Source organism: Ranitomeya variabilis, chromosome 8 (genome assembly GCF_051348905.1).
Source record: "Ranitomeya variabilis isolate aRanVar5 chromosome 8, aRanVar5.hap1, whole genome shotgun sequence".
Lineage (NCBI taxonomy): Eukaryota > Metazoa > Chordata > Amphibia > Anura > Dendrobatidae > Ranitomeya > Ranitomeya variabilis.
Window position 1 is genome coordinate 199,348,124 of NC_135239.1, and position 17,077 is coordinate 199,365,200.

Here is a 17,077-nt window from a genome sequence, read left to right on the forward strand (position 1 = left end):
TCTAATCAGTGGGGGTCCCATCACTGGGACCTCCAATTCTCATTAGAATAGAGGTCTCAGTCCCCAGTTCCTTTTCACTGTTCTTACTTATCTCTTCTGGATCCAATACCAGGCACTGCGTCCTCTCCGCCCACGGCAACTTGACGTGTTCCTGTGATGTCTCAAGTTCAAGTCTAATAGACCAACTCAGGGTACTGCTTGAGTATTTTGGTATCCACTTTGCTACCGAGGACTACTTACTTGTTCTTGGCTCTGCTACTCTTCTAGCCAACTCTGCCTTAGACTTTGTGACAAACTCAGCTCTGCTACAACACTGGGTACCTTTGCTGTATCACTGTACTAACTCTACCTAGAACTCTATGACAAATGCAGCTCTGTTATATCGTTGGACAATTGTGACTTATCGCTGCACCAGCACTAACTTGGACTCTGTGACAGACCCACCTCTGGTACGTCACTGGATAACCTTGTCTTATCACTGTATCATGTCTGCCTTGGACTCTGTGACAAGTCCAGCTTGGCAACATCACTGGGAAACATTGCCTTATTTCTATATCAGCTCTGTCTTGGACTCTGTGACAAACCCAGCTCTCCTACATCACTGGGTAACCTTGCCTTATCACTGCGAGTTCTGCCTTGGACTCTGTGACAGATCCAGCTTTGCTACATCACTGGGTAACCTTACCTTATTGCAATACCAGCTCTGCCTTGGGCTCTGTGACAAACCCAGCTACGCTACATCACTTGGTAACTTGCCTTATCACTGTACCAGCTCTGCTTTGGACTCTTTGACAAATCCAGCTTTGCTACATCACTGGGTAATCTTGCCTTATTGCTATACCAGCTCTGCCTTGGACTCTGTGATGGACCTGGCTCTGCTACATCACAGGATAACCTTGCCTTATCACTGTACCAGCTTTGCCTTGGACTCTTTGACAAATCCAGCTTTGCTACATCACTGGGTAACCTTGCCTTATTGCTATACCAGCTCTGCTTTGGGCTCTTCTACATCACTGGGTAACCTTGACTTTTTGCAGTACTAGCTCTGCCTTGGACTCTGTGACAAAAGCAGCTGTGCTACATCACTGGGTAACCTTGATTTTTCACTGTACCAACTCTGCCTTGGACTCACTTCCGCTATTTCTCTTAGTTAATTCTTCAATACTGCTCGACCAATTTTACTTCTTAACTTCCTATGTCAGTCAACCCTTTGCTGTCTATGCCTGTCCATGTAATAAATGCCACGATTAAGTGCACCAGAACACGAACCACTTTTGAAGAGCAGCTCTTCATCTTGGCTCATAAAGTGGCACACCAACAGTAAAAACTCTGTGTGTTCTGATAGGGCACAGAGATAAGGTTTTATATTCTTGAGAAACCCCAAAATTCAATTTGGGTGTTTGGAGTTAATAGTAATGTGGTCCTCCTTCATTCCCTTCACCAGCTAGCCAATATAGAAAGCAGCCAAGAAAGTCTCTCTCTGGAGGACCAGGAAAGTCAGCCCCAGCCTATTGGTTTCAATACTCCCCATGCAATACTTCATTCTTCCTGCGGAGGTGCTGCAGAGATATGACACACTTATTGTCAGATTTCTATGCCTATAACAGTTGATCACTGGGGGTCCCTGATTAATTTTTGTGTTTAAAAAGGTTGATTAAATACAAAATTGATGTTTTTATTCTAACCAACACCTGTAACACATGATTTCAGCTGCAAATGGTGAAGGTCCAAGGTTGCAATATTTATTCACCACAATAGCCTGTACTTTACTCCTGCTCAGATATTGTACTGTGCAGCTGACCTTCTCTACGCCCAAAGCCCCCGGGGGGCCCGATAGCATTGCAGAGGTCAGGCATACAATGGCCGGGTAGTAAAATGGCTAAAAACAAAAAAAAAAGAAAGCCCAAATGGGAATTGAAAAGAAGTAGAGAGCGGGAAATAGCAAATGTGTTCATGCCGCAAATGTCTTCTCAGTAACAAATGATGATGTCTATTGAAATGAGAAAAAGTCAAATGATATTAGCTCCAACGTCTTCCTTCCAGTCTTAGCATGGGGTCACCTTGCTGTCGTGAAACGTGTGGCTTTCACTATTATGCTGTTGAGATTAATAAGGCCGGGGTCGTTATTTATACAAGTTGAGGTGACACCGCGTACGGCCGGATCCGGGATGATGTCTTCATTTATTACCATGTTTTAGAAATCCGTCAGATCACACGATAGATGCGTGGGAGGCATTCACCAAGTACGTGATTAAATATTCACAATATACAAAAAGGAGAAGTATACATCATCATAGTTCCATGAACGCTAGGACGCAATCTGCAATAACGTAAAAACAAAAAACCTAAAATATTCCAATTTCCATATAAATGCTGAATACAGATATTCTACATTCTAAAACACACTTTTCGGCTTTGCTGTGTAGACTGGGATAGAGTCAGCAGAGTCATGTCATTGTAATTGAAATTAAGGGAGTTTAAAGAGATTCATTGAAAATAGATATAAAAAAATGTACAAAAGGGAAGGAAAAGTACTAACATAGGATATGGGGACAGTAGCTGACAGTCTTTTCAGTTGTCACTCTGCTCAGAAGAAAATGCCTTCAGACTTTACGGCAAAGGCCCTTTGGTTGGATCCATTGCGTAGCTGCTGGCTAGTGGAATGAATTGGATGTCGAGGGACAGAACCAGGTCAAATCCAGAGGATAGAACCAAAGATAAAATTTGGTAATAATATAGTATCCTTCCAGGATTTAAATAAAGCACTGTGCACCCGGATTGGTCACCGAACTTGCCCTGCCACTTGGTCTGCCGACTAGCTCCATCCATTGGCCAGTCAGCAAGATTCATCTTCAACGTATATTAAAATAATAGAAAAAAGCTGGATTGTGGTTTTTGGCTGGACACACATGAAGGAACCCATTTTCCTTGGAGTTTAGTGTTACAATGCAATGCCTCACACTGTGTGTCCCTTACAACTTACCACTATATTTCAATGTCGGAATAATCCTTTAACATCCCCATTTTCTATATAGGTCTAAAATTACCCTATAATACTATTTTGTAATGATATTTTAATATGTGTGCTCGCTGTTTATAGCCACTAGGGGGAGCTAAGGATTTATACATTTAATATTGAAGTCAACGTAACCTGTATCAATCTATATGATGAGAGCTCCCCCTAGTGGTTGCTGTATTTATACATTTAATATTGAAGTCAACGTAACCTGTATCAATCTATATGCAGAGAGCTCCCCCTAGTGGTGGCTGTAAAAGACCACTGGGATAGAGCCACAGCAAATGGGAAGCTGTTCAGTGCCGTGCCACCTCTAGTTGGGATATCGCTATATGGGCAATGTCTCAAAAAAAAATCTAAGCAGATTTAACATCAGCATCCACCAATTGGGTTCCGTCAATACTGATTATTCCTCTTGGTACTTATAATTAAGGCTCCATTTAGCCTCCGAACAGCACAGGGTTGTCTTGACAGATCTGCACTGCGGCCACTGGTGGAAAAATGAAGGGATTGTGATTCATTGTGCTACCATTTGTGCCGCTACAATCCAAATTTACAGTAAATATTTGTTAAATTACAATTTTAGCAAAGTGACTATATCAGTATTTTACACCAAACCTGCAGCCAATCTCCGGGTAGATTATCTTTTTTTTTTTTTTTTTGCGCTCATTAAAACTGGCGGTCACTATATTTTATATAATGGCATAAATATTTTATGACGTATAACACCGGGATGTAAGAGAAAGTAAAATCAGCCGGTGATAAGACATACAGCAATGTACTTCATAAAATTACAAAATGACTCATGATTCTAATAAGGGAATACGGAATTCTCGCTATGGAAGAAAACAAGACATTTAAATCTTATTTTTTGCCTTGCAGAGCCCTCTAGTGGTCATCCTGAAAATTGCAAGACTACAGAGTCGCCGGTAGGTAAAGGAGTGGAAGATGACCGCCACCTCCCTGAAGACCTTGCGTCATGATTAAATGTCATCCTTGTAGGTTGCCGCACGATACACTGGTTATTACATGGCACTGAAGCCTTATCTTTTATACTCTGCAGATGCTGATTAACATTATTGTTCATTGTTATCCCTTTCATGTGATGGTAAAAGGGAGAATAGGCTAATAGGGAAAGGTTAACACTGAGTCAGACCGTGACGCCGCGAGAAATTCTGAGAGCAAAGGACGAGTTTGCTTGTAAGTTCCAGTGAGCGGGAATGAGGGATAGTGCATAAAAACGACAATTTGGATCATTTATGCCCAGGAAAGTGGAGTAGAAGATGGAGAACTCGGGTGCAATGGGAACAGGGATTGGAACCCAAGAAGGTATAGCTATGATTTTGTGGGGACCCTGAAACAGTCAAGGAGACGATGGGGGCCGGAGGCAATGTATAGGCCAGACGTGGAGATGTTCCTAAAAGAGAATTGGGCTTTCCAGGGTGGGTCCTGTGTCATCTAACACTGTGCAGCCAAGAGGGAGGTATTTAGAAAGGTCACAAGCACACACAGGTCACCGGTTTCACTGGTGTTTAGGGTTGAAATGAAGCATCTTGGCCAGTGCGACCATTATAGATATACGTCTAAGGGTAAATTTTCTCACTGCAAGAATTTCTGCAACTGAAAATTGCTTCCGTTCATCTCAATGGGAAAGTTGTAAAAAAATCTGTCGTAAATACGTAATGTGTGACTATACCTCACAGGAGAGAGTTTCCCTTTAAATGATAAAATCAGTTAAAGTACTTAATTAAAACAAATCTACCCACTAGAATGCCCCTTAAAGAGAATCTTTTTGCTAATTCATCTGAGAGCAGGATGATATAGGCAAAAAGATCCTGAATCCAATGATGTATCACTTAGTTTACCGGGTGCAGCCGTTCTGACACAATCAGAGTTTTTAGATTTAGCATGAAGCAGAGCTGAGGAAGCTAACCCCGCCCACGCTGGGCTCTATATGTACATTGTCTATAAACAATTAGCTGCTTATCAGAGGAAGGGGTGTGGTCAGACTAGAGCCCACATGCCGGCTAGTCACAGCAACAGGAGATAAAACCTTCAGTCTAAGTAAACAACAGAACACAGCATGACGTGTGACACATCATTGAATTCTGTGTTTTACCCCTAACCCCCTGCTGTCCTCAGATTACATACATAAAACCTGCTGACAAATTCCCTTACAATTTTCACTCCGTTTAGCCACAGCTGCTCTGTGTCGCTGCAGTTTTTCCACTGTTTTTTGAGGCATCGGTGATCATTCTCTGATTGGTGGGAGTCTGATCATTGGGAAAGCGAAGCTCTGAAATGCCCAGTCAGAATGGAGTGGCACAGCTCCAGTGATTCCCTGTGAGACTGCTGGATGTAGCCGAGCAGTGATCTGTTTTCTCCCAGCAATCACATAGCGAATAGATGGAGCAGTGCCACGCAGGCACAGGGCCACGCAGGCGCAGCCACCGCTCTATTCTAACGGGGCATCTCAGAGCCTTGTTCTTTGGATGAGGGAGGTTCTCAGCAGCCAGAACTCCACTTTTCAGAATATTATGAAATATCTTTCTGGGTAGGTGGATACTTTTAGGCTATGTACAGACATATAGTTACAGACATACAGACATAGACAGACATATAATTGCACAACCCCCAACATATAATAAAATTGCACCCTCTGGAGCTGTTTGGAAAGTTTGTTATGATTAAATAAATGAAAAAAATGATCATCCCATATTTTGTAACCAGCTAAGGTAAAGCAGACAGCTGCGGGCTGATATTATCAGGCTGGGAAGGTCTGTGGTTATTGGTTACTTCACAGCCTAAAAATACCAGTCCGCAGCTGCCCCAGATTTGGAGAATCCATTAGATACACCAATTCTGGCGTTTTGCCTGGCTCCTCCCGATTTGCCCTGGTGCGGTGGTAATCGAGGTAATGGTAGTTGGGGTTGATGTCAGCTGTGATTTGTCAAAAAAGCCCACAGCGGCCATAAAGCCCTGGTGTTTGTAATGACAGCCGCCTATCAGGCTATTTAGAGTACTGTCCCCTAAGGTTTTCTTTGATGTAAAGCAGGAGCCCCCGTAGCTGGATGTGTGCATTTAAAGGGGCGGGAAAAATAGAACATAACTTTAAAAAAAGGGGCATTTTTGAGCAAGAAATGAATTGGGTCAGTCTCACAAAGGATGGTTGTAAAAAGTTGGCAAATATGAGTAAAACCCTAGGGTAAATGGTCCTATTAGCGTAGCTTGTTTTCTGCAGCGTTTTGCTGGACCGCCTTCATTGCATCAGTCTAGTGGAGGAGATGGGCTAAGTGTAATCCCGCCATCGCCTGCACTCATTCACATGCATTATGCTAAGTCATTTCCCATCTGGGAGCGCAGACTAGTACAGTATGTAGCCGAGATCATTACAGTGTACAAAATTATACTAAATAATTCAGCTCCGGGCTCCATTTTACTACAGCAGTGGAGTCGCGGCTACAAAATAAAACTAAATAAACAGGTAAAGGTTGACAAGGAAAATACAATGTGGATTCTGAATCTCTACGGAAAGATTAGAGAAAAAAAAAAAAGAAATGAAAAACATAAAACAAAATGATGAATGGGGTAACACCAATCCCACACGAAACGAATTAAAAAAAACAAAAAAAACACAAGAATGTACGGGAAACTGAAGTAACCTTCCACTCGAGGCCTGATACCGGGAGGACGGATCGGTTATCATTGTCAACAGGGCCATGAATTAGCAATGGCTAAAAGACCGGACGAGATATTAATTGGCCACGGAGGCGGGTGATGAGCCGAGTGTTTCGTACCTGTTTGCCCTCGGGAGTTAAGGCTTGAGGCTGACAACATTTTACAGCACAGCATTAAGACATAGGCCAAGATGAGCCAGTGAGTCAGGAGCATTGGATTGGCATTGAATCTCATCCTAAAGGGAGGAAAATGCAAGATTAGGTTACAGTCAGTGAGGACATAGGGGCTGGGGGCACATACATAGCAAGACTGGCACTTAGGAGTCAGAATCAGTAATCTATGGGATCCATGCGAAATGTGGTGCTTAGCAGTCATGTCAGTACATGCAAAGCAATAAATATAGAGGATTACCCACTAAATTGTACCTGCTGAGACCCCAGCAATCCTGCAAACAGGGGTCCTAAAGTCCAGTGGACTGAAAAGAGGGTTTTTAAATTCAGAGATTCTAAACAATTTATCTTCTACATCATTTAAGTATCACTGGACATAGCAGACTGCAGAATGAGTGAACTGTAAATCCTTCAGTGAGCTGGATGTGATGGCACAGTTTGTAGCTGTTTTTTCTCCTGAACTTATACTATAGACAAGAAGGAGAAGTAGGAGAAGGAGGAGGAAAAGGATGAGAAGAAAGAGAAGAAGAAGAATAAGGAGGAGAAGGAGGAAAAAAAGGAGGAGAACGGGAAGAAGAAGAAGGAGGAGGAGAGAGCGGGGGAGGAGGAGAAGGGGAAGTAGCAGGAGAAGGAGGTGGAGAAGTAGATGTAGCAGGGGAAGGAGGAGAAAGAGAAGAGATGGGGGAGAAGAAGAGGGAGAAGAAGGAGGAGAAAGAAGAAGAAAGAAGGAGGCGAAAGGGGAGAAAAAGGAGAAGGAGAAGACAGAGGAGAATAAGAAGAAGGAAAAAGGGAGAAGAAGGAGGAGAAGGGGAAGGAGGAGGAGAAGGGGGGAAGAAGGAGGAGAAAGGGGGAAGTAGATGGAGAATGAAGAAAAGGAGGAGAAAGAGGAGGAGAAGGGGAGTTAAATGAGAAGGAGGAGGAGAAGGAAGAAAAGGAGAATGAGAAAGAGGAGAAGGGAGAGGAGTAGGGGGAGAAAGAGAAAAAGGAGGAGAAGGTGAAGGAGAAATAGGGGGAGAAGGAGGAGAAGAAGTTGTTGTGGCCTTTTTCCTTTACAGGGATCTGGACTTACTCAGGGGCTCATAGGTTGGGTCCACAGAGTAGCTGCTGGCCGGTGGAGCCAGGTGGCAGAGGTTGGTTATGATGAAGCATCTATACCAGAAGGTCAGGGACAGGGACAGAATCTTCAGGCAGAAGTATAGTCTTAATATGAGCCGAGGATAAAAAATGAATGAAACAGGCTGAACAGGAGGTGAAAAAACAGGACTGAACGAGAGCTGTAACTGGCACCTCCCAGCAGTCAGCTGGAGGATAAGTAGGGTGCGGTGCTGTTCCATTGGCGACAGTGGGGAGTTGATTACTCTTGCTACAGCACACACCCATACTGCCTGACCAGGCGATCTACAAGTCTCATCCACACTGTCAGGACATAGCCAGTGTTGCTGGTCACGATGTCTCCTCCATCACCAGCGCTGCCCACAGAATGATCATGGAGGTGACAGAAGCTGGAGTAGGTGCAGGTGGAGACTTGACAGGAAGATTCTGGAGGGGCCGTCAGTTGCCTCACTTCAACCTCACAGATAATGTTTAGCTGGGATGTAAAGAAAAAGGCGACTGCAACAAAGAAACCCAAGATTATTAGTGACCTGGAGACCATTGCTCGTGAGAAATGGGCTAAGGTTCCTCAGGAGCTGGCGTCTGGCTATGCTTCACCTTTCCAGCAGGTTATAACAGCCAGAGAGACTCTACTCTGTGATATCATGAAGGGGTGAATAATTCTGAGTCCTAACGGTGGCATTTTTTGCTGAATTTGGAGAAACCACTTGTTATATTACTTGTGTTCAGCTCTTTACATTCTTCTTGTTCCATTTATGCAAACAGCAGAGAGTTTGTACAATTTACTAATAAACCCAATTTGCCCTGTTGGGGGGGTGAATACTTCTGACTACACCTGTATATCTATATATTTCGCTGTTATATGAAATGTTACTCTACAGTAAGTAGAAACCAATGTCTTAAAATCACATTGGATTGCGGCACTCCCCGTCACTCAGGAGTCTCCACCGTGGCCTCCTCCACCCTGAACATCTCCGCAGCGGCAGAATGATCTTACCTTAGGGGCTTCGCAAGAATTTTATTCCAGTCAAACACAATTATTTCTGTATCTGCTTCAAACTTGCTCCAAAATCCCATTTGCAGCCACAAGTAACAAGTTCTGCATTTCATAAAATGTCTTCCCCCATAAGAGACCTGTAGGAGAAACGGAACAGACGGCAATTAGCGGATTAAACGGTGATGTTTGCTAAGCGTCCTTTTCCTACATAATTGTTTAGATTTGTTTAAAATCGGTAGATCGACTTCTTCCCATCACACACAGCAGCCCGGTCTTACATGCATAAGTCTGAAATGTTTATCTAGGACCCCCACAATCCGCTGTAATCTGTGGGGGAAGCTCGTAGTACGAGTTCAATTTCCCTACAGCACCCCCGCAGGGAACAAGAAGCATTGCATGTTGCCCATTAAAATCAATAGGTTGTCGGTCGGTGTAATATGTGAACATGCTCAGTAGTGATGAGCAAACGTGCTGGGATAAGGTCAGGCTCGGATTGGCCCACAGGGTAACAGGGGAATCCCCCGGTGGGCCCCTGTGTAGATCTGGGCCCTCAACCCCACTGTATGGGGAGTACTTGGCATAATTCACTTGATTCACTCTGTAGAGAAAAAAAGCAGCATCTCATCATTCATTAACCACGCTACCCAGTTTATTATTAAATAGAGATATAGGTACATTTGTGAACGAAGGTAGTATAATATCTGCATGCAGGTAAAAAGTGGGCCCCTCAAGGTCAATGTTACTGGTGGGCCCTTGTCACCCCAGTCCGACACTGGTTGTAGTGCTTGCTCATTCTAACACCACTTGTGCTGATCTTTATGGGGTGTGAAGAGTCCCACTGATCTGATAACACTGGCCTATTCTAAGTATCAATAATCTAAACCTCAAGGCACCGAGTCAGAAATTACTGCTGGCAGATTACTGCTATTTATTCTGTAAAATTGTGAATGCAGCTGTTGGCTATTAACAGCCTGTAATCGATGATGAGTATAAGATCATTTTCACTCATTCAATATTCTCCTAGAGTTCTATCCATTATAAACAAGTACTCATTATAGTTTATGTGCATGCTCACATGTCCAGCTTTTTTATAGATAAATTGACGCTATCCGTGCGGCATCATAGTGCCGTCCACTTTTCACTGTCAAATAGGTAGAAGTTGGAAAATGTTGATCTTTTTCATTCCTTTCAAACAAAAACCGCACTTGTGATAAAAATGAACATCGTGACCAAAAAAATGACAAAAATCGTTTAAAAATCATTGACCAAAATGTATCCATATAAAGGTGTAGATATGATTTCTCATTGCAGTTCTTGATGAGAAACACATCTTATGAGCCCAGTTTCCTACATGAACCAGACACCTAAATAAACTCTAGAAGAAAAGCTATAATATCTGACAAAATGTGTCAACCGAAGGAAACTAAATTTCAAAACGCACTCCTCTTAATATATTGCAATCATCATATTATACGGCACTGTGTACTTACAATTGATCATTTTTACCTTCTTCCCAGTTAATTATTTTCTTTTCTATTAGGTCTGACATCACTTGATTAACCCCTTCCCGACCCATGAAGCCACGTAGGCGTCATGAAAACCTGTGCCAATCCGACCCATGACGCCTATGTGGCGTCATGGAATGATCGCGTCCCTGCAGATCGAGTGAAAGGGTTAACTCCAATTTCACCCGATCTGCAGGGACAGGGGGAGTGGTACTTCAGCCCAGGGGGGGTGGCTTCACCCCCCCCCCCCCCCCGTGGCTACGATCGCTCTGATTGGCTGTTGAAAGTGAAACTGCCAATCAGAGCGATTTGTAATATTTCACCTAAAAAACTGGTGAAATATTACAATCCAGCCATGGCCGATGCTGCAATATCATCGGCCATGGCTGGAAACACTGATGTGACCCCCCCCCACCCCACCGATCGCCCCCCCAAGCCACCGATCTGTGCTCCGCTCCCCTCCGTCTTGTGCTCCGCTCCCCCGTCCTCCTGTCCGCTCCCCCCGTGCTCCTATGCCACCCCCCCGTGCTCCGACGCCCCCCCGTGCCCCGATCTCCACCCCCTTATACTTACCGAGGCTCCCGGTGTCCATCCGTCTTCTCCATGGGCGCCGCCATCTTCCAAAATGGCGGGCGCATGCGCAGTGCGCCCGCCGAATCTGCCGGACGGCAGATTCGTTCCAGGTATATTTTGATCACTGAGATATAACCTATCACAGTGATCAAAATAAAAAAAATAGTAAATGACCCCCCCTTTATCACCCCCATAGGTAGGGACAATAATAAAAAAAAGAAAATATTTTTTTTTCTTTTTCCACTAGGGTTAGGGTTAGAACTAGGGTTAGAACTAGGGGTAGGGTTAGGGTTAGGAGTAGGGTTAGGGTTAGGGCATGTGCACACAGTGCGGATTTGGCTGCGGATCCGCAGCGGATTGGCCACGGATCCGCAGCGGATTGGCCGCAGATCCGCAGCGGATTGGCCGCGGATTGGCCGCTGCGAATTCGTAGCAGTTTTCCATCAGGTTTACAGTACCATGTACACCTATGGAAAACCAAATCCACTGTGCCCATGGTGCGGAAAATTCCGTGCGGAAACGCTGCGTTGTATTTTCCGCAGCATGTCAATTCTTTGTGCGGATTCCGCAGCGTTTTACACCTGTTCCTCAATAGGAATCCGCAGGTGAAATCCGCACAAAAAAACACTGGAAATCCACTGTAAATCTGCAGGTAAAACGCAGTGCCTTTTACCTGCAGATTTTTCAAAAATAGTGCGGAAAAATCTCACACGAATCCGCAACGTGGGCACATAGCCTTAGGGTTAGGGTTGGAATTAGGGCTAGGGTTGGAAATAGGGTTAAGATTAGGCTTGTGGTTAGGGTTACGGATAGGGTTAGGAGTGTGTTGGGGTTACAGTTGTGGTTAGGGTTGGGATCAGGGTTGGGATTAGGCTTAGGATTAGGGTTAGGGTTGGGATTAGGGTTACGGGTGTGTTGGGGTTAGGGTTGTGGTTAGGGGTGTGTTGGGGTTAGGGTTGTGATTAGGGTTAGGGCTACAGTTGGGATTAGGGTTAGGGGTGTGTTGGGGTTAGTGTTGAAGTTAGAATTGAGGGGTTTCCACTGTTTAGGCACATCAGGGGTCTCCAAACGCAACATGGCACCACCATTGATTCCAGCCAATCTTGCGTTCAAAAAGTCAAATGGTGCTCCCTCCCTTCCAAGCCCCGACGTGCGCCCAAACAGTGGTTTACCCCCACATATGGGGTACCAGCATACTCACAACAAACTGGGCAACAAATATTGGGGTCCAATTTCTCCTGTTAATCTTGTGAAAATAAAAAATTGCTTGCTAAAACATCTTTTTTGAGGAAAGAAAAATGATTTTTTATTTTCACAGCTCTGAGGTATATATCTGTGAAGCACTTGGGGGTTCAAAGTGCTCACCACACATCTAGATAAGTTCCTTGGGGCGTTTAGTTTCCAAAATGGGGTCACTTGTGGGGTGTTTCTACTGTTTAGGCATATCAGGGGCTCTGCAAATGCAACCTGATGCCCGCAGAGCATTCCATCAAAGTCTGCATTTCAAAACGTCACTACTTCCCTTCCGAACCCCGACGTGTACCAAAACAGTGGTTTACCCCCACATATGGGGTATCAGCGTACTCAGGAGAAACTGGACAACAACTTTTGAGGTCCAATTTCTCCTGTTACCCTTGGGAAAATAAAAAATTGTGGGCTAAAAAATCATTTTTGAGAAAAGAAAAATTATTTTTTATTTTCATGGCTCTGCGTTATAAACTTCTGTGAAGCACTTGGGGGTTCAAAGTGCTCACCACACATCTAGATTAGTTCCTTGGGAGGTCTAGTTTCCAAAATGGGGTTACTTGTGCGGGAGCTCCAATGTTTAGGCACACAGGGGCTCTCCAAACACGACATGGTGTCCGCTAATGATTGGAGCTAATTTTCCATTCAAAAAGCCAAATGGCGTGCCTTCCCTTCCGAGCCCTGCCGTGCGCCCAAACAGTGGTTTACCCCCACATATGGGGTATCATCGTACTAAGAACAAACTGGACAACAACATTTGGGGTCCAATTTCTCCTATTACCCTTGGGAAAATAAAAAATTCGGGGCCAAAAATCATTTTTGAGGAAAGAAAAAATTATTTTTTATTTTCACGGCTCTGCGTTGTAAACTTCTGTGAAGCACCTGGGGGTTTTAAGTGCTCACAATGCATCTAGATAAGTTCCTTGGGGGGTCTAGTTTCCAAAATGGGGTCATTGTAGGGGAGCTCCAATGTTTAGGCACACAGGGGCTCTCCAAACGCGACATGGTGTCCGCTAACGATTGGAGCTAATTTTCCATTCAAAAAGTCAAATGGCGCGCCTCCCCTTCCGAGCCTTGCCGTGCACCCAAACAGTGGTTTACCCCCACATATGAGGTATCGGCGTACTCAGGAGAAATTGCCCAACAAATTTTAGGATCCATTTTATCCTGTTGCCCATGTGAAAATGAAAAAATTGAGGCTAAAGGAAATTTTGTGTGAAAAAAAAGTACTTTTTCATTTTTACGGATCAATTTGTGAAGCACCTGAGGGTTTAAAGTGCTCTCTATGCTTCTAGATAAGTTCCTTGGGGGGTCTAGTTTCCAAAATGGGGTCACTTGTGGGGGAGCTCCAATGTTTAGGCACACAGGGGCTCTCCAAACGTGACATGGTGTCCGCTAGCGATGGAGATAATTTTTCATTCAAAAAGTCAAATGGCGCTCCTTCCCTTCCGAGCTTTACCATGTGCCCAAACAGTGGTTTGCCCCCACATGTGAGGTATCGGTATACTCAGGAGAAATTGTCCAACAAATTTTAGGATCCATTTTATCCTGTTGCCCATGTGAAAATGAAAAAATTGAGGCTAAAATATTTTTTTTGTGAAAAAAAGTACTTTTTCATTTTTACGGATCAATTTGTGAAGCACCTGGGGGTTTAAAGTGCTCACTATGCATCTAGATAAGTTCCTTGGGTGGTCTAGTTTCCAAAATGGGGTCACTTGTGGGGGAGATCCAATGTTTAGGCACATGGGGGCTCTCCAAACGCGACATGGTGTCCGCTAAAGATTGGAGCCAATTTTTCATTCAAAAAGTCAAATGGCGCTCCTTCCCTTCCGAGCCCTGCTGTGCACCCAAACAGTGGTTTACCTCCACATATGAGGTATCAGCGTACTCAGGACAAATTGGACAACAACGTTCGTGGTCCAGTTTCTCCTTTTACCCTTGGGAAAATAAAAAAATTGTTGCTAAAATATCATTTTTGTGACTAAAAAGTTAAATGTTCATTTTTTACTTCCATGTTGCTTCTGCTGCTGTGAAACACCTGAAGGGTTAATAAACTTCTTGAATGTGGTTTTGAGCACCTTGAGGGGTGCAGTTTTTAGAATGGTGTCACTTTTGGGTATTTTCAGCCATATAGAACCCTCAAAATGACTTCAAATGTGAGGTGGTCCCTAAAAAAAATGGTTTTGTAAATTTTGTTGTAAAAATGAGAAATCACTGGTCAAATTTTAACCCTTATAACTTCCTAGCAAAAAAAAAAATTTGTTTCCAAAATTGTGCTGATGTAAAGTAGACATGTGGGAAATTTTATTTATTAACTATTTTGTGTCACATAACTCTCTGGTTTAACAGAATAAAAATTCAAAATGTGAAAATTGCGAAATTTTCGCCAAATTTCCGTTTTTTTCACAAATAATCTCAGAAATTATCGACCTAAATTTACCTCTAACATGAAGCCCAATATGTCACGAAAAAACAATCTCAGAATCGCTAGGATCCGTTGAAGCGTTCCTGAGTTATTACCTCATAAAGGGACACTGGTCAGAATTGCAAAAAACGGCAAGGTCATTAAGGCCAAAATAGGCTGGGTCATGAAGGGGTTAAAAACAGACTAGCCGAATCCTTCTAAGCTCTATGTAGAAACAGGAAGCCTCTCTTCCCTGCATGAATCATCATTAGAACTACAATTCTACATCACGTGCCATAGAGCTATTGGAAAAGAGAAGAATTAGCTGGGTAGAAAAGCAAAATGAGCAATTGTAAGTACACAGTGATATACAATATGATGATTGCAATATACTGTATTAAGAGGAAAAATACTTTCAAAAAAGTTTCCTGAATAAATGAGATCCCATGCTGTCAACATAGCATTTTTCGGTGCCATCAGGACACTATGTAGGTCTGTTACTGTTTTACAAATTGCATTTCTTGCATCAGTGAAGTAACTCCGGATGGGTGCTTTATGTGCCTGATTTAAATGCATGGAGTAATTCAATTCCCCTGTGTTACACCCTTCCCAATTTGCTGTCCAGAAAGGAGGCGCTGATGCCTCTTGCCCACAATCTGCAGTTGCACAGACACAACAGTCAGCAACCACGTCCAGTCCAGCGTTCAGTTGTCCCTTGTCAGCATATATGTCTGTTCACAAATTGTTAGTTATTGCATATACATTCGTTAGCACTTTACATTGTCCGGTGCTGGACAAGGACCATTCCTGGCTTTTAGAGGCTCCTAAAGGAGACTTGTGTCTCTTTATTAAACTGTCGCTTCCCTTAGATTTTCTAAATTTTGGTCGGAAAAAAAAATGGTGATGGGGTATTGGCCAGTTTCTGTACATTTTAAGCAGCTCTAAGAGTCTGGGTTAGCCACTAGAGGGGGCATTATAGCACACTGAGATTAGAGATAGGAACTCAGGAGCAGTAGCAGTTGGATTTCCTGGTTTTGAGTCAGTCAGGCTAGGAAAAATACGCAGCATGTGCACAAAAATTGCGGAATGCATTCAAAATGATGGGATGCTTAATGTATGCATTTGTTGTGCGTTTTTGCCGTGGAAAACTGCTGAAAAAACGTGCAAAATCCAGAATGTGTGCACATACCCTTACAGAACAAGAAAAGTCATCTATTTTTGCACCAAAATTAGCATTTTTTTCACAAAAGTTAAATGGGTGGAATTAGTAGGAGCCATGCTATGATCAGGTGTGGAGTATGAGACAGCCGAAGACACCCCACTAAGGGGTGCACTGGGTGAAGTGTAGCCCACCTTTAGGGTCTACTGCAGTTCAGCCCTTGCAATGGAGGCCCCTTCTCACGGCAGAGCAGAAGCGCTGACCAGGCCCAGTCTTTTTCAAAGGCTCAACTTTACTAGTAATAAGAAGCAGAAAAGTCTGAATATTTCTTCTACAACTTCTAGAGCCTCTTGCTCTTCTAGGCACCTCTAGCCCTCAAGTACCAGATACCAGAACTTATTTTTTATTGTTGTTATACCATTTACCGATCGGATTCATTTACTTTATATTTTGATAGATGAGACTTTTACGAACGCAACGACACCAAATATGTGTATTTTTTTAATTGTTTTAATAATATTATCAGTGTAGCTCCTGCAGTAGAGGCTGGGGGCCCCCAAGGATGTGGGGGTCCTGAGCAATTGCCCATTTTTTCACCTCCAACGCCAACCCTGACTCCATACACCGCAAGACTTCACCTGCAAGTCTCAAGATTACACTGGATACCACTGTCAGACACAGACAGAAAAGGGCCCCTGGTACCATATAGGGGTCGCTTGCAGCCCAAGAGCTCATCATAATGTAAAATTCCACATTTTGGAGGTGGAAGCGGGCCACCTTACCTCTTTGGCCCCTGTGCACCATTGATATGTCCACCCCTGCTGGATGCAGAATACTGAAACTGCTGCTCATGAACACTACAAATGACCCCGAGCAGTGGGAAATAACCCAGGCAACATCTACCGGGCGTCATACCTCTTCATGCACCACTCTTCTAGGGCGAAGCACCACCTTGTCATGTCCACCTTGATCACAGCTCATACCTCGGGGGCGGACACAAACAGAAGTGGCCCCTGTGTATAAACAGTATATTGTCCCTCTGGAGCCTAAAATTTCATGTCCTCCAGAGACAGAAACACTACTTCTGGCCATTCTCCAGCTAATTAAAGACCTGTCACCAAGTCAAAAGTGGACATTTTTTGCTCTTAATTTATCCCTGAATAATTTTTTCTTTTTTAACATCTGCCATACGATTTGAGATATGGGCTTTTTTTTAC

The 17,077-nt window shown here is 43.6% G+C and overlaps 1 protein-coding gene across 2 annotated transcripts in view; it reads right to left on the minus strand.

Annotated features, from left to right (window-relative positions):
• The window catches only part of TAFA4 (TAFA chemokine like family member 4), a 187,692-nt gene that overhangs the window by 90,351 nt on the left and 80,264 nt on the right, over nucleotides 1–17,077 (minus strand). For both annotated transcript variants that reach the window (XM_077276068.1, XM_077276067.1), the window contains 2 exons: nucleotides 8,975–9,111; nucleotides 6,814–6,929 (listed from right to left, as the gene is read on the minus strand). In XM_077276068.1, the coding sequence (XP_077132183.1) occupies nucleotides 6,814–6,929; nucleotides 8,975–9,087 (229 nt within the window). In that variant the 5' untranslated portion in view covers nucleotides 9,088–9,111. The remainder of the gene's footprint in view (nucleotides 1–6,813; nucleotides 6,930–8,974; nucleotides 9,112–17,077) is intronic.